Below are 21,712 nucleotides of genomic sequence, written 5' to 3' on the forward strand. Positions count from 1 at the left end.
TCTAGTGCCTTTTCTTCTACTGGAAAGTCATCTGATGTTTTATTTTGGACATCTACTTGAACCATCCTGTCCTGTTTTTATAAATGTTTTGATATTGTCTGCGGTCTTTGGGGCATTCACTGGTTATTTTCCTCATTTATTGATTGTAGATTTGCTTGTTTCTTCCTGCTTTTTTGTTTTATTTGGTTATGTCTGAGCAGGCGTACTGTGCATTATTTGTTGTTTGCTCGTCTGTGGGCATGATACTTTTCCCCTCCTTCTCCAATGGGCAGGGTCAGTCACTCAGGTGTGGTACAGCAGGGCAGGTCCAGCTGAAGGGGAGTTGCTGGGATGAGTTGTTTGTGGCACGTACCAGGGCTGACAGTGTGGTCCATGAATCAGTGCAGCACAGATTCCAGTAGGCCGTGCCTGTGCTGCCTGGGAGTGTGATGTTCAGCACATGGTGCAGGTAGGCAGGTTGGGGGGGTAGATTGTGATGTGTGCAGCTAAGATGGGTGTGGGAAAGAAGAGAGAGAGGAGAGAGGAACAGGAGCCAGAAACATATACACAAACAAACAAAAAAATGCTTAGGGAGCTTGCTATTGGAGTGGAGAGATGAGAGACTGAGAAACGGGGGAAAAAAAAATTAAAAAAAAAAAGAAAAAGGGTAAAAGAAGAAAATGGATAAATTGAGAAACTGGAAATGAAGAAAGACAAAAAGGGATTAAGAGAGAGAAGAAAACAAAACAAAGAACAAAATAAAAAAAACCAAAAACAAGAAAAAGAAAGCACAACCAAAAAAAGAAGAAAAACAAGAAAAAAGAAATGCTCCCAGGGATATCCCTGTGCGTTTGTGCAGAGTAAGGGAGTAACTTCCAAGCCACGTGGTACTTCCTGGCTAGAAGGGGCTCCCAAGCTGAGAAAAGAAAAAGAAAAAAAACAAACAAACAAATCAAAACAGAACATATCAGATCAAACATCTGCCATCTTGGACTCCTATCAAAGATCAATGAACAAGGGATATGAGAAAGCAGCTTCACGGATTTTCCAGCAGGAGACAGAGCAACCGGTAACCAGTGATATAAGCTTTCCCACACCCCACCCTTCTTCACCCCCACTTAGCCTCCTCTGCTTCCTGCAGCCACATTCTCTTGGCAGAAAAGCACCAACTTCACCCCGGGGGTGAAAAAGCCCCCGGGGGTCCCACCAGCATGGCGGCACGGGCTGGGAAGCAGTTTCACAGTCGAATGGTGTTTCACAGCCTTTCAGGAAGAAGCAAAGATGGCACACGGAGCTAGGTATTTGAGAGAAAGGAGGGGGGGTGGTGAGAGGTAAGGAAGAAATCTAAAGCAGCGGAAAAAAGCAACACCAGCAGCAAACAAAAGGCACTCAGGGAGCCGGCCAGTGCGGGCAGGTGACACTGGGGTGAAGTTGGTGCTTTTCTGCCAAGAGAATGTGGCTGCAGGAAGCAGAGGAGGCTAAGTGGGGGTGAAGAAGGGTGGGGTGTGGGAAAGCTTATATCACTGGTTACCGGTTGCTCTGTCTCCTGCTGGAAAATCCGTGAAGCTGCTTTCTCATATCCCTTGTTCATTGATCTTTGATAGGAGTCCAAGATGGCAGATCCATGCTGCAGTAGCTGATAGGGGACCTCTGCATGTATCTCTCCTCGCTGTCTGTTCTCAGTCAGTGTCTTATTCCATTCGGTGCTTGGCTGAGTTCTTTCTCTCTTCGTTTGATGCTTAGGGTTTCAGGATTGACGTGTGACTCTATTTGACTTAGTTTTTCTGATCTTTTCTGCGGAGGGACAGTGTGGTACTTCTGACTATAGCGCCATGTTGCCTGGAAGTCCTGCTCGCTAGCTTTTGAGACCCTTGACACTACTCACCAAAGTAGTATGCAGCACATTTTCTTAATAAACTTTGTTTTGCCTATTGACCTAGACGTCTCCTGAAACCACAGTCCTCCAACCACCGCACCTGCTACTTTGTCCCACGAAGTGTTTGTATTCAGGAAACTTCTTAGCTTTGGTTTAGTCCAATTGTGGTGACTTCCCCTGTAGTGTGTGCTATCCTTCCCTTCACCTAAGATAATTTTTGTCTACTATCTAGTTACTGAATAACCCGCTCCCTCCCTCGCCACCCTCGTAACAATCAAAGAATGCTTTCTTCTATGTTTAAACCTTTTCTTGTACTCTTATAATAGTGTTGTTATACAATATTTGTCCTTTTGTGACTGACTAAATTTACTCAGCATAATGCCTTCCAGATTCCTCCATGTTATAAGCTATTTTACAGCTTCATCGTTGTTCTATATCGTTGCATAGTATTCCATTGTGTGAATATACCATAATTTGTTTATCCATTCATCCGTTGATGACTACCTAGGTTGTTTCCATCTTTTTGCTATTGTGAACAGAGCTGCAGCGAACATGGGTGTACATATATCTATTCATGTGAAGGCTCTTATTTCTTTAGGATATATTCCAAGGAGCAGGATTGGTGGATCATATGCTATTTCTATTTCTCGCTTTTTAAGGAAGTGCCAAATCGATTTCCAAAGTTGTTGTACCATATTACATTCCCACCAACAGTTTATAAATGTTACAGTCTCTCCACTACCTCTCTGACATTTATTATTTTGTTTTTTGGATTAATGCTAGCCTTGTTGGGGTGAGATGGTATCTCGTAGTTTTGATTTGTATTTCTCTTAGTGGCTAATGATCACAAGTATTTCTTCATGTGTCTGTTAGCCACCTGAACGTCTTCTTTGGCGAAGTGCCTGTTCATATCCTTTGCCCATTTTTTAATAGGGTTATTTGTCTTTTTGTTGCTGAGGTTTTGCAGTATCTTGTAGATTTTAGAGATTAGATGCTGATTGGATTTGTCATAGCCAAAATTTTTTTCCCAGTCTGTAGTTTGTCTTTTCACTCTTTTGGTGAAATCTTTTAATGAGCATAAGTGTTTGATTTTCAGGACCTCCCATTTGTCTAGTCTCTCTTCTGGTATTTGTGCATTGTTACTTATGGTTCGTATTCTGTTTATGTCACGTATTAGGGCTCCTAGCGTTGTCCCTATTTTTTCTTCCACGATCTTTATCGCTTTTGATTTTATATTTAGGTCTTTGATCCATTTTGAGTTTGTTTTTGTGCATGGTGTGAGGTATGGGTCTTGTTTCAGTTTTTTGCAGATGGATATCAGTTATGCCAGCACCATTTGTTAAAGAGATTGTCTTTTCCCCAGTTAACAGACTTTAGGCCTTTGTCAAATAGCAGCTGCTCATCGGTGAATGAATTTATGTCTGGATTCTCAATTCCGTTGCATTGGTCTATGTATCTGTTGTTGTACCAGTACCAGGCTGTTTTGACTTCCATGGTGATATAGTAGGTTCTAAAATCAGGTAGTGTGAGGCCTCCCGCTTTTTTCTTCTTCCTGAGTAATGTTTTACTTATCCGAGGCCTCTTCCCTTTCCATATGAAGTTGGTGATTTGTTTCTCCATCTCATTAAAAAATGCCATTGGAATTTGGATCGAGATTGCATTGTATCTGTAGATGGCTTTGGGTAGAATTGACATTTTCACAGTGTTGAGTCTTCCTATCCATGAGCAAAGTATGTTTTTCCACTTATGCAGGTCTCTTTTGGTTTCTTGTAGTAGTGTCTTGTAGTTTTCATTATACAGGGCTTTGATGTCTCTGGTTAGATTTATTCCTAAGTATTTTATCTTCTTGGGGGCTATTGTAAATGGTATTGATTTGGTGATTTCCTCTTCAAAGTTCTCTTTCTTGGTGTAGAGGAATCCAACTGATTTTTATAGCCTTATCTTGTGTCCTGATTCTTTGCTGAAATCTTCTATTAGTTCCAGTAGTTTTCTTGTGGATTCTTTGGGGTTTTCTGTGTATAAGATCATATCATCTGCAAATAGAGATACTTTGACTTCTTCCCTGTCAATCTGGATGTCCTTTATTTCTTTTTCTAGCCTAATAAGTTGGTGTCAAGTGCTTTATCTTTAGTCTCACTAATTCTGACTTCCATTGCCTCAATTCTGCTCCTATGACTTTCTATTGAGTTGTCTTATTCTGAAATTTTATTGTTAATCATCTGGATTTCTGACTGCTATCTCTGTATAGATTCTTGCAGCCTGTGAAATTTGTCATTTTGTTCTTCTCTAATCTTTTTAAGTTCCTCTATTGCTTAGTCTGCATTTTGTTTAATCTCCTTCTTGATCTCTTGAAGAGTTCTGTATATTAATCTTTTGTATTCTACCTCTGGAAATTCAAGGAAATTCTCTTTCTCTGGAAAATTTCTTGATTCTTTATTTTGGGAGCTTGCTGAAGCCATCACGGTCTGCCTCTTTATGTAATTTGATATTGACTGTTGTCTCTGAGCCATTGATAAGTTATTATATTTATTTTATGTTTGCTTACTGTGTCCTAGCATCTTGTTTTGTTTTGTTTTGATATGCCCAGATAGGCTGCTCATGTGAGCTAACCGATCACTGGCACCCCAGAAGCTCGAACATCCTGCCAACAGGTGGCCAGACCTGCCACTAAGTATGTGAACCCAGGAGTTCACCCAGTCCTCCTGTATGGATTCAGCTCAGGTGTCCAGGCAGTTGGCCACCAAGTGTGTGGTTCAGGCTCTCACCTACAGTTCTAGACAGGCATGGCTGATTGGTGTAGGCACAGGCATCTAGCTGCAGCAGTGGGTCACACGCTGAGCAAGGCAGGAGGTTGACGGCCACCTCCGAGTATACGGGAGGAATGCGTGTTCCTGTTCCGTAGAGCACGTAGGTGGGTAGATTTTGTAGCCAGGCTATGAGCACCCAGTGCTGTTGGTTGTAAGGACTGGGGGGCACCATTTATTCTTAGATCCCTTTAGCAGGTGGCTAGTGTGCGTGGGTGGAGCCACCAGTCCTCAGGCCCCTGATGTGGGTAGGTGAAGACCCTGCTTAATGGGCAGATCAGTGTCAAATGTCATGAACCCCACACTTCACAGCTGAAACACTTGAAGTTAGACTTCAGGTATATACCCTGTTGTACTGCAGTAATGAGGGCCTACGCTATTGAAATGGGCCCACACAAATCTCTACTGGGGGAAAGGCACTCAAAGATCGTGGACCCCTATGCCTGTGCCTTGGTAAAGGAGCTGTGCCTACCCTGAATTCCTGGCTTAGGGGAGCTGGCAGATTATTTTTTCCCGTTTGTTAATTTGTACCCTTTCCAAGGCTGGGAGAATGGCTCAGGGCGCATGGCAGGTCCTACTTCTGGCCCAGGGGACTCAGTTATCACTGAAGCCATCCCAGAGCAGAGAGCAGGGGGTGTAAATGGGAGAGAGGTTTTTCCCAAAGCGGGGTGTTTGTGATCCGTGCAGTAGGCCAGACGCAAGTGCTTATCTTTCGCTGATCGAGGGCTGCTTCTCACTTGTTTTGGATGGCTCAGTAGACTCGCTGCTGCTGGGTCTCTTCCGATGTCGACAATGCTTCCTGAGTGCCACTGCTTGCCTCACCGCGCATCACAAGTTGATCTGGCCTGAAGGGCCTTGGTTCCCACCAGGTCAGGTCTGTCAACTCCTCTCTGCTTCCAAATCGTCTGTCCCTCCCACGCCACTCACTCCTATTCCTCATCTTTGCCTTTGAAATCAGGGCTCCAAGATTGTCATATGTAATCTATTCACTGTTTTTTCAGGTCTTTGTTGTAAGAGGGACCACCAGAAGCGTCTAACTACTCCGCCGTCTTGGCCCTGCCTCTTCCGCATATTGTTTTATGACATTGGTTAACAACCCCACGACATGTCAATGCTCTCCCCTCTCAACTTTGGGTTCCCTGTTACCAGCTTTCCTGTCCTCTCCTGCCTTCTAGTCCTTGTCCCTGGGCTGTTATGCCCCTTTAGTCTCATTTTGTTTTATGGGCCTGTCTAATCTTTGGCTGAAGGGTGAACCTCAGGAGTGACTTCATTACTGAGCTGCAAGGGTGTCCGGGGGCCATACTCTCGGGGTTTCTCCAGTCTCTGTCAGAGTAGTAAGTCTAGTCTTTTTTAGTGAGTTAGAATTTTGTTCTACATTTTTCTGCAGGTCTGTCCAGGACTGTATTGTGATCCCTGTCAGAGCAGTCAGTGGTGGTAGCCAGGCACCATCTGGTTGTACTGGATTCAGTCTGGTGGAGGCTGTGGTAGTTGTGGTCCATTAGTCCTTTGGACTAATCTTTTCCTTGTGTCTTGTTTTCCTCATTCTCCCTTGTTCCTGAAGGAGTGAGACCAGTGGATTATCTTAGATGGCCAATCACAGGTTTTTATGACCCCAGATGCTACTAACCAAGTTAGAATGTAGAACATTATCTTTATAAACTGTGTTATGCCAATTGAGCTAGATGTTCCCCAAGACCATGGTCCCCACAGCCCTCCGCCCAGCCATTCAGTCCCTCAGGGAGTTTGGACGTGTCTATGGAGCTTCCATGACCTTGCATTGGACAAGTTGTGCTGGCTTCCCCAGTATTGTGTACTGTCTTACCCTCCACCAAAGTTACCACTTATCTATTGTCTATTTAGTTTCCCCCCACCCCTCCCCTCCCTCATTAACCATCAAAGATTGTTTCTTTTGTGTGTAAACCTTTTCATGAGTTTTTATACTAGTGTCTCATATAATATTTTGTCCTTTTGTGACTGACTTATTTCACTCAGCATAATTCCCTCCAGATTCATCCATGTTATGAAATGCTTCACAGACTCATGATTGTTCTTTATTGTTGTGTAATACTCCATTGTGTGTATGTACCATAGTTTGTTTACCCATTCATCTGCTGATGGGCATCGAGGTTGTTTCCATGTTTTTGCTATTGTGAACAATGCTGCAGTGAACATAGGTGTGCATATATCTATTCGTGTGAAGGCTCTTATTTCTCTCTAGGATAGATTCCCAGGAGTTGGATTGCTGGGTCATATGGTATTTTTATTTCTAGCTTTCTAAGGAAGCACCATATCGTTTTCCAAAATGATTGTATCATTTTGCATTCGCACCAGCAATGCATAAGAGTTCTGATCTCCCTGCAGCCTCTCCAACATTTGTTATTTCCAGTTTTTTTGATTCGTGCCAGTAATGCCAGGGGTGAGTTGGTATCTCATGGTGGTTTTGATTTGCATTTCTCTAATGGCTAGTGATTGTGAGCATTTCCTCATTGTCTGTTGGCTGCTTGAATGTCTTCTTTGGTGAAGGGTCTGTTTATTTTCTTTGCCCATTTTTTAATGTATTATTTGTCTTTCTGTTGCAGAGGTATTGGATTTTCTTGTAGATTTTAAAGATTAGACCTCTGTCTGACTTGTAATGTCTGAAGAGTTTTTCCAGTCTGTAGGTTCTCTTTTTACTCTTTCGGTGAAGTCTTTTGATGAGCCTAAGTGTTTAATTTTTAGAAGATCCTAGTTATCTAGCTTATCTTCTGGAGTTTCTGTGTTGTTGGTTATGGTTTGTATCCTGCTAATGCCATGTATTAAAGCCTCTAGCGTTGATCTTATTTTTTCTTCTATGAACTTTATAGTTTTGGGCTTTTTATTTAGGTCTTTGATCCATTTTGAATTAGTTTTTTTTTATGGTGTGAGGTATGGGTCCTGTTTCATTTTTTTGCAGATTGGCATCCAGTTTTGTCAGTACCCTTTGTTATAAAGACTGTCTATTCCTCATTTGATGGACTTTGGGCCCCTGTGGAAGATCAACTGACCGTAGGTGGATGGATTTACATCTGGCTTCTCAGTTCTCTTCCATTGGTCAATGTATCTGTCATCGTACCAGTACCAGGCTGTTTTGACTACCGTAGCTGTATAGTAGGTTTCTGAGGTCAGATAGTGTGAGTCCTCCTACTTTATTCTTCTTCAATAGTGCTTTACTTACCCTGGGCTGCTCCCCTTTCCATGTAAAGTTTATGATTAGTTTTTTCTATCTCTTTAAAGAATGTTGTTGATATTTGAATTGGCATTGCAGTGTATTTGTATATTGCTTTGGTAGAATTGTCATTTTCACAATGTTGAGTCTACCTATCCATGAGCATGGTGTATTTTTCCATTTATGTAGTTCTCTTTTGGTTTCTTGCAGTAGTGTTTTATAGTTTTCTTCGTATAGGTCTTTTACATCCCTGGTTAGATTTATTCCTAAGTTTTTTTTTTTTTAGGGGCTATTATAAATGGCATTGTTTTCCTGATTTCCTTTTCATTGTTCTCTTTGTTGATGTATAGGAATCCAACTGATTTTTGCATGTTTATCTTGTATACTGCTACTCTGCTGAATCTTTCTATTATTTTCAGTAGTTTTCTCGTGGAGTCTTTAGGGTTTTCTACGTATAGTATCATATCATATGCAAATAGGGACAGTTTATCTTCTTCATTACCAAAATTTGGATGCCCTTTATTTCTTTTTCTTGCCTTATTGCTCTAGCTAGGACTTCCAGCACAATGTTAAATAGGAGTGGTGATAAAGGGCATCCTTGTCTTGTTCTTGTTCTCAAGGGGAATGTTTTCAGCCTCTCTCCATGAAGAATGATGTTGGCTGTTGGTTTTGCATAGATGCTCTTTATCATGTTGAGGAATTTCCTTTCTATTCCTATTTTATTGAGAGTTTTTATCAGGAACGGGTGTTGGACTTTGTCCAATGCCTTTTCTGCATCAATTGATATATTCGTGTGATCCTTTTCTTTCCTTTTATTTATGTGGTGGATTACATTGATTGATTTTCTAATGTTGAACCATCCTTGCATACCTGGTATGAATCCTACTTCGTTGTGGTATATTTTTTTGATATGATGCTGAATTGTATTCGCTAGAATTTTGTTGAGAATTTTTGCATCTATATTCATGAGAGATATTGGTCTGAGAGAGGAGAGATAAACAGGAGCCAAAAACAAACAAATTAAAAAAAGAAAGATTGCTAAGGGATCTTGCCAATGGAGTGGAGAGACGAGAAAAACAAAAAGTAAAAGAAAAGAAAAAGGGAAAAAGAAATAAAATAAATAAATAAAAATTAGAAAAGTAAAGCCAAGGATCCCACTGGTGTGGCTGCGAAGACCATTTAAGTAGCTCCCAGGCTGCAAAGAAGGATAGGGGGTGGGAAGGCATATATTGTTGGTTACCAGGTGCTTTGTGTCCTGCTGGGAGCTCTGTGAAGCTGCTTTTCCATATTCCCTGTCCACTGATCTCTGACGGGAGTCCAAGATGGCTAATCTGTGCTGCGTTAGCTGATAGTGGCTTCTGCATGTATCTCACTTTGCTCTCTGTTCTTTCTCAATTTCTTATTTCATTAGCTGCTTGGCTGAGTTCTTTATCTCTTCATTTGATGCTTAGGCTCCAGGATTGACATTTGTCTCTGTTTTACTTAGTTTTTTGGGTCTTTTATGTGGAGGGAAGGTGTGGTGCTTCTGTCTGTAGCGCCATGTTGGCTCCACCCCTATTTGATTTTTTTAAAATCAATTTTATTGTGGTATAATTTACATATAATTAAATGCATCCATTATAAGTGTATAATTCAGTAAGTATTAATAATTACATATATCTATATAAATACCAGAGTTAAGATATAGAACATGTCTTTGACTCCCCCAAAATTTCTCATTTCCCTTTGCAGTCAGATCCCCTCAACCTCAGTCCTCGCCTTAGACAAACAATTGATCTCTTGGAATTTCATATTTCATACAGTATATACTGTATGATTTCAAATGTATTCATACAGTATATACTCTTATGTCTGGCTTTTATTGCTCAGTATAATGTGTTTGAGATTTATCTATATTGTTGAGTGTATCCAAAGTGTATTCCTTTTAATTTCCAAATAGTATTCCGTTGTGTAGATAGACCACAATTTGTTTATGCATTTACCTGACGATGGATATTTGGGTCATTTCCAGTCTTTGACTATTATGAGTAAAGCTTCTTTGAGCATTCATGAACAAACTTTGTGTGAGACATATATTTTCATTTCTCCTGGGTTACAGCCTGAAAGTAGAATGGATTGTTTATATGATAAATACACATTTCACTATATGAGAAATTGCTAAAATGTTCTCCAAAGTATTTGTATCATTTTATATTCCCACCAGTAATGTAGAAGAGTTCCAGTTGCTCTACATCTTTGTCAACACTTAGTATTGTCAGTCTTTTAAATTTTACTGATATAGATATCTTTTTGGTGAAGTGTCTAAGCAAATATTTTTGCCTATTAAATTTTTTAAAATTTAATTGTAAGAGTTCTTTATATATTCTCGATATGAGTTTTTGTCAAATGTATGTTTGTGAAGAGTTTCTCCCAGTTTTTGTCTTGCTTACTCATTTTCCTAATGGTATCTTTTAATTTTGGTAAAATCCAATTTATAATTTTTATTTTATAGCTTCTGCTTTTGTGGCCTGTATTAGAAATTTAGCTTAATCTAAAGTTGCAAAGATTGTCTTCAATGCTTCTTCAAGAAGTTTTATTGTTTTAACTTTTACTTTTGGGTATATAGTCCATTTTGAGTTAATTTTTTTATAAGTAAGGTATAAGGGAAATGTTAAGGTTTAATTTTTTATATATGAATATTCAATTACTATAGCAACATTTTTTGAAAAGGCTATCATTTCCCATATTACATTACCTTGATAACTTTGTCAAAGATCAATTGCCCATATGATTTTTTTTTTTCCCCAGATTTTGTTATTTTCATCTCTCGAAGTTCCAGTTGGTCCTTTTTTGTTTGGAAGACAGTTTTATGACAACTTTATTCGATAATCACCTTTTAATTTTCCTTCACACTGACTGTCTGTAGGTTTTTGAAACTGGTAACATAGGTAATCAATGTACAGATCTTGGTGAATCTTCATCCTCATTACATTTTCCGAACAACTGTACATGAATATGATATGGAACATTCCTTATTTCTTTGGCCCAGAGAGCTTTGTTGAGTTTGGTGTTGGTGCACACATCTGGCATTCCCATTTCCTTCATGACAAATTTCCAGATCTTCTTGATTGCCCAGGGGGCACACTTCTTGAAGCCCACTCCATGGATGTGCTTGTGAATGTTGATGGTGTACTCTCCTGTCATCACCTCGTTGGTGGCAGAACAAGTCATCTTTTCTCACCACCCTTCTTTTCAGGAGCCATTGTGCTAGGACCAGGTTAGAAAGGAAGAGTTCAAAGGATTGTCCCAGTGAGTTCTTTAATGTGTGTGTATCTGTGTGTGTATATTTCAGTTTCTCCTCATTATATATAAATATGTCTCCTTTAAAATCCTTGAGTACATTTGTTTGAAAGTTCTTTTTTGCTAATCACATCATCTCTGCAATTTACGGATCTGTTTCTTTTGCTTGGTTTTCCTCTTGCTATGGGTCATGTTTTCCTGTTTCTTTCCATTTCTAGTAATTTTTTATTGGTTGTTATATATTGTGACTATTTATTTGTTGCATGCCTAGATTTTGTTTTCTTCCTTTAAAGAAGTGTTAAGTAACTTGTGGATCAGCTTGATGTTTTTTGAGGATTGTTTTTGAGTTTTGTTTGGATGAGTTCAGACAAGCCTTTATTCTAGAGCTTGCTTAACCCTACTACAAAGGCATGATTCTTCTCGAGTCTCTACTGAATGCTCTGGGTGGCTGAATCACAATGATTTCCTAGCTCTGGGAATTGTTGTGCTTACAATTCCTCACTAGTTTTTTTTTGCCAGGTTTCATGGAATTACATCCTATGCACACACAGATTAGTATTCAGCAACAGATTCTCTCCTTCCACTAAGGTTCTATGGTCCTGCAAATTCCCGCTATCTCAGTTTTCCCAATTTCTAATCTCTGTCTTCTTAACTCAGTAAGACCACCATGCTCTGCCTGGGTTTCCTGTTTCTGCAGTGCCAGAAAGTGCCTCCAGGGAGAAAGCAGGGCAATCGTAGGGCTCACCTTGTTTCTCTTCTTTCACATAACCCAGTCCTGTCCAATGGCTAAGAATTCATACATTTCATACATTTTGTGAGTTTTCTTGTTGCTTTCAGTGGGAGTGCATGCCCAGTCCCAGTGATTTCAACATGGAAAGAAATGGAAGTGGAAGTTCTCTTTGATATTTGATATTTGATCCTTCAGGTAATATAAATGAGACAGCTTTAGGGGTTCCCCAGAGACCCCTAGTGAGACTTGAATGAATTCTCATTCCTTTAAAAATATCCTCTTTTCCTTAAAGCTTTTGAAAATAAGACTGCATCTAGAATGCATTCTCCAGATAGAACACCTGTATCATCAGGCTCTTTATTTAAGAAGACTCTTTTATTTTTATACCATTATTTTCGATTCTCTTTTGCATCAGCAAGACTCACAACAAAAATAAAATTTCTAGTATCACCTTTTTCCATAATGCCATATCCTCCTCTCTTAGTCAGTTCTTACTCAGTCCTTCTTAAATGCTTGGTGTTTTTACAAATTACACCATGGTACCATTAATTAGGTATCCCTAGTAGCAGAGGGGGGTTAGGATCCCTTCATGTAGTAGTTGAGAAAATGGAAAATGAGAGCTCGAATTGAAGGAGAATTCGAAGCTTCTGGGAATTTTATTTTTAATTTCATTTTTATTATTACATAGTATACAGGTACCATATTCCTAGCTCAGATGTCCTTGTATAATCTAAGTAATTTTGGTATTTTAGCCACATAGAAAACCAGTGCAAGTGACAGTTGAAAATAAAAAATTTAACATCCAAGAAACATTTCATCCTTAAATTTGTTTGACATGTTTCTATCTCAGAAAGTTAATTTGATTTATTTTTTGACAATTAAAGATCTTCACAACATGTCTGAAGTCAAGACATTTAATATATTTACCATACTGATTGGGTGGAAGGGATGAAAATGATCTATAATATTAAGAACAAGTAGTAGGGACCTAGAAAGCCACAAACTCTCTGGAACATGACCATTTTGTCCTTTTGGGCTGCTTGCTCATTTGGCCTGATGAATTAAAGGTTTTGAAACAAGGCTTCAAAGCCATTCAAACCAGTTCAGTCACGGATGACAAATTTGGGTGACCTGGAACCATAACCAGAACGGGAAAAATTATAGGTCAAAGCCCTAGAATGGGAGACTCAGAAGAGGCGTAGTGAGCCCTTTCAGGAGCCTGATACATGAGACTGGATTATTGTCAGGACTGAGGAGAACAACACACATTCAAAGTGGTGCAGTCAGCCACCATCTTTGAGCCGGACACTGCTGTTTCCGACTCTGTAGAATCCGACAGGCAAGAGATTTGGTTGCTATGCAGTGCGTATGCAGCCCTTGTTTTCTAAGAGGGAGATTAACTTTCTAGCAGAGCTTCGATCCATAATTTTTCTCATTCCGGTTATTGTTCCGGTTCACCCAAATTTAAAAAAATTCTGGTCCGTTCCGGTGTCGCTTCCTCGCCATGATTGAACCGAGAAGAACCAGTGCAAAGCCCTGTTTTGAAGCAATCTAGCATACTAACAAAAAATTAAATTGACATGTTTATTACTGTTTTACTTATGTATAGGAGCCTTTGTATAGTAGTGCTAATAACTCTTTTTCTGTCACATATACTTTTTATCTTTTTTATATAATTTTTTTTCCTGTAGAAGTTAAAAATATTATACTTGCATATCTATTAATCATTTCCTTTCTAGTTTCTAGTTTTCTTGTCATGCGTAGAAAACTTTTTATACCCCAATATTATTTTTTTTAAGTTTTTCCATATCTTCTTCTGACGTTTTATGATTTAACTATTTTTACATCTAGTATTTACCTATCTGGTGTTTTTTCCTTTTTGATCTTTTATTTGTTCGTTTGTACATTTGTTATTTTTTTGAGGTGAAATTCACATACAATAACATAAAAATAATTATTGTAGAGTGAACGTTTCAGTGGCATTTAGTACATTCACTATGTTCTTTCAAAACATTTTTATCTGCAACCAATGTCACAAAACAATTTGTGTATAAATTTTTGAATGAGAAACTAATTTGCGCTATAAACTTTTACCTAAAGCACAATTTAAAAAAAACAAAAACAAGAACCAAGGGTGGGGAGTATTTTTTATCACACCTTCTTTCCCCCACTCCCGGCAACCAACAGTCTGCTTTCCAGCGCTGTGGATTTCCTATTCTAAATATTTCATATAAATAAAAAATGAAAAACCAAAACCATTGCCGTCGAGTTGATTCCAACTCATAGCAACCCTATAAATAGAATCATATAACACGTGACCTTTTATGTCTGGATTTTTTTCACTTAGCATAATGGTTTTGAGGTTCATCTTAGTTGCAGCATGTGTTTCATTTCTTTTTTATGACTAAATAATATTCCCTTGTATGGATATAGAATATTTAGTTTATCCATTTATCCACTGATGGACATTTGAGTTGTTTCCACCATTTGGTTATTGTGAATAAATAGTGCTGCTATGAACATTTGTGTACAAGTATTTGTTTGAGTACTTGTTTTCTATTCTTTTGAGTATATACCTAGGAGTGAAATTGTGGCATTTATTTATATATAAAAAATGAGCTATAAATTCAGCATTTTTTTTTTTCCCCCAAAGGCTAATCATTTGTCTCAGCCCCATTTCCTGTTACCTTTCTTTTACTAATTTGAGATGCTTCCTTTGCCATATACTAAATTCCCATAGGTACTTGGGTCTGTTTCTTACCTCTCTTTTTGGTTCCATTGTTGTCTGCGTTCCATTGTCTGTGTGCCAATACCACAGGTTCTCCCTACCTCATATTCACTGAATTACTGTTTTAATTTTTAGAAGGGAAAGTCTGCTCCCCAACTCTACCCCCATCGGCAATTATCCCTTTTTTTCCCCGTAATTTTCCTTTAGGTAAACCTTCCACTCTTTTCTATTAATGACATTATAAATACTTTAATAATATCTTCTTGACATTCATGTGGAAAATTATCATTTTATTTGTACTTAAGAAAATGGTCAACAATTTTATCTCTAAATTGCCTTAATGGAAATGAGTGGTCCTTGTACATGTCAGTGCAGTTATTAGTCAATGTCATTCTGGTAAATGAAGTTTCACATTTTTAGGTGGATTGTGATTCTATTTACTTATTTTTTAGCTTTAAAATCTGAAGGTGATGATTACTATATTAATGGTGCCTGGACTATTGACTGGCCTAGGAAGTTTGATGTTGCTGGCACAGCTTTTCACTACAAGAGACCAACTGATGAACCAGAATCCTTGGAAGCTCTAGGTCCCACCTCGGAAAATCTCATCGTTATGGTAAATGTGCCTTTGCCATTCCATTTCTACTGTTTATAATTGTGCTATTAGGTAAGAAGGGTCAAGCTTTATTATCTCTGTTTTACAAGTGGTGAAATTAAAGTCAATGAAGGTAAAATGGTTTTCTCAAGAGTGTAAAATCTGTGCAGCATTAAGGCCATAGTGCTCTTTCCATATGACTATTTGATCTTTTCAATGCCTACTTGAATTGTATTTTTGTATCCAAATAAGGGAAATCAGAAAAATAGCCCCCCAAAAATCTATTCAAGAAAATTCAGTATAAGTGCATGTGTTTTACAATTTATCTTGAATTTCCTGTGAGACTTGCTTTATGACATTTCTTCTTCAAAAGAAATAATAACTATCTGAATGAAGGCTCATTATATTTTAATTGTCTTCACCAGTTGTTTTCAATGGCAGGTTCTGCTTCAGGAACAGAATTTGGGAATTAGGTATAAGTTTAACGTTCCCATCACTCGAACTGGCAGTGGAGACAATGAAGCTGGCTTTACTTGGAATCATCAGCCTTGGTCAGAATGCTCAGCTACTTGTGCTGGAGGTAAGACACCCACTAGGCAGCCCACCCAAAGGGCAGGATGGAGAGCAAAACATATTCTGAGCTATGCTTTGCGTTTGCTAAAGAAGCTAATTGAAAACATTTCTTGCAGGTTTGCTTCAAGCTGTAATTTAGCAAAAGAAACTTTGCTTGAATTATATTATATTCTGTTTGTTTTCAACCTTGTATAATTTGTACAGATTTCTTGGTAAAATACATCTTGGCACAATGAGTGTCTCTGCTGGTGCTTCTCCCAAGACTGTTTTGAAGGTGGGCTGTTTGCTTTTCGGGAACACATTCTTGGTAAAGAACATCAAGAGTTTTAAATAAGAAAATGAGTAAGAATCAGACGGCACAGATGAAACTTCTTGTAATGGGGGGTGAGAATGTATGTTTGTGTGCTTGTGTGTTTGTGTTTGTGTGCTTGTGTGTTTGTGTTTGTGTGCTTGTGTTTGTGTGCTTGTGTGTTTGTGTGCTTGTATGTTTCCCACAATCCTATTCAAACTACCTTCTCCAGCCATCAAAGTTAAGGGGCTCTATATTGGGATACTACAATAATTACTGGTGTCTGGGTCTCTGGGTTAATGGTGTATTCTGACCCTATTATAGTCCCTCAGAGAGGTAGCTGCTAGGCGGTGGTTGGTGATGTGTTGGTTGTCCCATGTGCGTTTTTCATGGGTGCCTTTTCCCCACAATTTACTCTATTCCTAATCCTCCTCCCTCTAGTGGCCACCAATGCAATTCTTTACCTCTGGCTGGGAGAGCAGGACAGTTGGCTTCCTTCAAAGCCAACACCCTTGCTGCTGCATGGACTGGTGAGTAGAAGTGCTGTGCAAGCAGCATCTTCCTTCTCTCTGGAGACTAAATGCATCGCCTCCACCGTACACCTTGATCCCATTAGACAAGGAAACAAACCTGTCCCTCAACCCTAGGCTGGACTAGACACCTCACCATTCCAAAAGCAATGATTAGATTTTGAATAGTGATATTTAGAATAGGCTAAATTGAAATAATTTTAAATTTTTAAAAAGTGAATCATCCCATTTTACCTCATACTCTGATATGTTATCTATTTTCCTGTGCTAAACTGCTCAGAAGAGTGCGGTTTCACATGGACTTCATCCTTCCGTGTCCTGTTCTCACTGAATCTCTAAATACCTCTTATTCTCAAGACTTGAGTCCAAGAAATTATTTTCACATAAATGATTATGATATAATAGATTCAGTATTTTTAGTCTCATACAGAATTAAATCAATTGATTAACTACAAATCCAACTTTGATACTAAATAATAAATGAATAAACAAAAACGTAAATGAATAATAATATATTAATGTGTTCTCTTGTGTGAATATCATGAAATATAGTTAGGTATAATTACATATTTAAAAAGATCTCTAATTCCCATCCATTTTATGTGTGAAATGGTTGGTGATTTATAATGTAAACTTTTAAAAACTATAGGACATTACCAATTCTTTTAGTAAAATAAAGGATACTTGCAATTAATCCTTCAAGTGAATGTCATTGTATTATATATTAGTGACATTTATGTATATATCTTCCTTAGTTTCAACTAAATTCATTTTTATTCAGTCTATAAGTTAACTTTACCCCTTTCCATGTACCAAAAGAAATCTTCATTAGAATAGTGCATATATAATTCAGCCCTGAGGTGAAGTGGGATAAACTTATTAAAGAAGAGCCAAGATAATTTAATGTTGAGGAAATCAAATGAGGAAAGTCTAAATTTTGAGGTAGATTAGCATGGATAAGAAGAGGTTGAGGAAAGCCTATTCGTGTCTTCAACTATGTGACAGAATGTTGAATGGGAAATTCTTAGTGCCTGTTCTTCTCTGTACTGAAAATTGCTATATTTGGGGATGGTTTAGACACAGTCTTGTCTGAAGCCAAGGAGGGATTAAGTGAATTCTCAGTGTTCCTTTAACCCCATGATTCTATTGTTCAGAAAGGAGATAGTCCAACAAAAAAAAGGCAAAAGTGACCATGAGAACTGAATTTAGAAGAATAACTATTATTTTGTTAAAGTTAAGAACTCTGAAAAATCTAGATGAATTTTATTCTTTTCCATCAATATTTGTATCAAGAAATAGAAGCGATTTCTTGTGATAACAGATGAAATAAGAAAATAAAAACAAACCAAAAGAAAAACGGGGGTGGGGGGAGGGCCCTGTAAGGAAAATTTCCTCTTTTTTGAAATTTACACTTCTTTCTTTGATTCTGGAGCTACTGATCCTAGATATTTGAGGTGATTCTGAGAAGCTGAATTCTGCTCAGGTGTGAGTGATAGTGACAATATTCTTGGAGCCCATTGCCGTCTTTGGACGAGGGATGTGCAGTGCTTGAAAGTTGGCAGGGGTGGTGTGAAAAGCTAGAATTTGTCATAGCTACTAATTCTGAATGTGTGGTCCTTGGACCAGTAGCATCAGCATCACCAGGGTACTTATTAGAAATGCACATTTTGGGACCCCACCTTAGTTTACGGAAGTAGACTGCCATCTCTTTCTCCCTTAGAGCAGCTTGTGGGTTCAAACCACCAACATTTCGGTTAGCAGCCAAGTGCTTAACCACTGTGTCACCAGGGCTTGTGGCGCAATGGTTAAGTACTTGGCTGCTAACCAAAAGATCAGAGGTTCAAACCTACCAGTCGCTCTGTGGGAGGAAAGAGCTGGCGATCTGCTCCTGTAAAGATTACAGCCTAGGAAACCCTATGGGGCAATTCTACTCGGTCATATAGGGTCGCTATGAATTGGAATCGACTGGAAGGCACACAACAACAGCAGATGTTAGGCAATGGTAAACAGAACTTCATCTACAGTTAAGAAACCTCTTGGGAAAAAGTCATTTTTATTCATCTATTTCTACCTAGTTTTCACTCAGGAACTAAGGGTGAATATTAAAATCAGTCTTTAGCATATTCCACTCTCATCTCCCCAGGGATTTGTTGGGTGTCTTTAGGCTGTCAATTTTTTTAAAAAGAGAAAACAAGGAAGCTCTCAAACAACTTGCAATTGCAGTCTTAGACCACACCTGTTACCATCCTGCACATGTTTTCTTATTAGCAGGATCTTTGAACTTTTGTTGAGTTTGGGAGTAATGATAATAGATTTCTCTTACGAGATCTTTTAAGATAAGAAATTTGGAGACTGTTTTTCTGTTGCTTAGCAGACCCAAAATGAAAAATTTAATGCTGCAGGAAGCATTGCTGGTGATTCAGTCTAAGTAATGGTCTTTTCTCTGAGTCAGTGATGAAACACTTCCTTAGCCTGATTAGGATCATTGAGATGCTATGGGGTGTTGTCTTCAGGATAAATGTGGTTCTTAAGATACAGTTGTAACTCTTCCTCTGAGAGAAATCCAACCCCAATGAATTAAAACTTGACTATTTTCAGAACCATTGTCACTCCTTCTAGAGTTTTGCTTCTTTATTCCTTAACCAAACTATTGTATACTGTGTAATTTATCTGACTCCCAAATTTATCTACTATCATTGGATTAGTGATTGTTGTAATGTATTAATTGACAATACATTGGTAGTAAAAATTGTATTATTTTAAAATATAAAGCTGTAGGATTTTTTTGTTTTGTTTTTAAGTAGTAATTTATGCCTGTGTACCTTTGCATTGTGACTTTGGAAGTTCCAAATAACAAATATTTTGTATTCATCCTTTCATTGTAGTTTGTCATACTCTCTTTTTACTGATGTTTGACTCAAAGGGTGGTTCTCAAATTCCAGCATGCGTCAGGATCACCTGGAGGGATTGGTAAAACACAGATTTCTGGGCTCTACCCCAGTTTCTGATTCAATAGGTTTGGGATAGGATGCGGAGCCCTGGTGGCTCAGTGGTTAAGAGCTCAGCTGCTAAGAGTTCGGCAATTCGAATCCACCAGCTGCTCCTTGGAAACCCTATGGGGCAATTCTGTTCTGTTCTATAGGGTTGCTGTGAGTCAGAATCAACTCGACGGCAACAAGTTTTTGGGGATAGGATGCAAGAATTTGCATCTGTAACAAGCTTCCAGGTGATGCTGATGCCACTGGTCCAGGAACCACACTTTGAGAAACACTGGGCTAAACACTTAGATTTCATAAAGCAAATGCCTATTAAAATAAAGTGACAAGTCTTTTAGGTAATAAGCCATATTCCATGTTACAAGTAGTTTTTTTAATGACAAGTGTTCTACTACTCAGCTATATAATAATAAATAAAAATTTTACAGTTCATAAAACATTTTCTGCTGCCCTAGTTCAGTTGATCTCCTCAACATCTCTAAAGATAGGCATTGCTGTTATCATTTCTATTTTAAGTGAAGTAACTTGCTAAAATCAAGACCTAGAAATGAAATCTCTATTGACCTTTTCAATGTAGCATTTTCTGTCATAATAAAGATGGTCTTTTACCTTGAACAGAGCTTTTTCACCATTTGGTGACCTGAATAGATCAAGATGATAAACTCGTACTCAATAATATCTCTTTTACCAGCCTGAAATTTCATTATTCCAAATGCTTTACCTAGAGAGAAGTTCACAACCATGGCTGCACATTGGAGTCACCTGGAGAGTTTTAAACAATTTGATATTTGAATCCCACTTCCAGAGATTCTGATTTAATTGGCTAGTGGTGTGGCCTGGGCATCAGGTTTTTAAAAGCTCCCTAGGTAATTCTAATATGCAACCAAAGTTGAGTATTAGTGCCTTTGAGACTGACTGAAGTTATTTCATCTTCAAAAAAATTTTCATCCAGATACAAATACCTCTGGGAGCATTACTAAGTAACACACGTCTCTGATATTAATTGGCTGCTAGTTGAATGCAAAGGTTAATGAGATTTAGGTATAAGTATCTGGGGTGGGGAAGTAGAGCGGGACATCGGAGGAGGAAATGAAAGAAGTGGTAGAATACCAATTAATTTCATAATTTTGCTTAGTGTGGTCATTGACCTTGGACATGCCTATAGAAAGCTTTTTTGTAGCTCAGTTCATTTACATGCTTCTTTCTTTACCTGACTGATCATTTATAAACGTCTAATTAATGGTTTTAAAGCTGACCAAAACTGTGCTAAACAGACTTTCTGAAGCACTTCCTTCTAATTAAAGTTTCTGTGGTACTTAGAGGAGCCCTGGTGGCACATTGGTTAAAGCACTCAGCTGCTAACCGAAAGGTCAGCAGTTCGAACCTATTAGCCACTCCATGGGAGAAAGATGTGGCAGTCTGCTCCTGTAAAGATTTACAGCCTTGGGAACCCTATGGGGCAGTTCTGTTCTGTCCTATAGGGTTGCTATGAGTTGGAATCAACTTGATGGCAATGGGTTTGTTTTATTTTTTTTTTTTAGGGAGTTAAAATGAATAAATGGTTATATACTTAGCCAAATTTAAATTAGAGCCACCAGTCAGAACATAAGAGGTATTTGGCCTCTGTTTTAACTCAGTATTTATGAAAACTGATAACAAAATATGATTTTTTCTTTGGGAGTTAGGGTTCTATTCAGAGAAGGCCTTCCCCTCTTATTTTAGGAAATTGCCCTTTCTTTAGGGAATGAATGAGTCTTTTCAAGATGCAGCAATCATGGTCATTTCCCACTCTACCTTTCTGGATGTGCTCTCGTTTTCCACTGTTCAAACCATTCCCTTTCCACCACCATAACATTCCCAATCCCTCCTCTTATTTAATACAACCCTTACGCTTTAAAGTAAAACCTTCCAAAGCCAAATAACTGAGAGTTGATGTTGCATTTAACTTTTCACCTGTTCTGTTATAAAAGAAACTTATTGAAATCTAGGAATAAACTGATAGGCTTAAAATATAATGAAATTGTCATCTTTATTGAATTTGCTTGTAACTGTAATATAAATATAAGATAGTTAAAATTTTTCCTTTTTAAGAATGCTTTCCTTGCAATGCAAAAAAAATTTTGCATTTATTACAGTTTTAAATTTATAC

General features: G+C 38.3%; 1 protein-coding gene and 1 pseudogene across 1 annotated transcript in view; one reads left to right on the top strand and one right to left on the bottom strand.

Moving 5' to 3' along the window:
- Window positions 1-21,712, top strand: part of ADAMTS6 (ADAM metallopeptidase with thrombospondin type 1 motif 6) — a 297,249-nt gene that overhangs the window by 220,141 nt on the left and 55,396 nt on the right. Inside the window, exons 19-20 of the mRNA XM_004374547.3 lie at window positions 15,033-15,196; window positions 15,617-15,755. Of these exons, the coding sequence (XP_004374604.1) occupies window positions 15,033-15,196; window positions 15,617-15,755 (303 nt within the window). The remainder of the gene's footprint in view (window positions 1-15,032; window positions 15,197-15,616; window positions 15,756-21,712) is intronic.
- Window positions 10,726-11,091, bottom strand: LOC111820211 (60S ribosomal protein L31 pseudogene; annotated as a pseudogene).

The sequence above is a fragment of the Trichechus manatus genome, unplaced genomic scaffold (assembly GCF_000243295.1).
Source record: "Trichechus manatus latirostris isolate Lorelei unplaced genomic scaffold, TriManLat1.0 scaffold00029, whole genome shotgun sequence".
Lineage (NCBI taxonomy): Eukaryota > Metazoa > Chordata > Mammalia > Sirenia > Trichechidae > Trichechus > Trichechus manatus.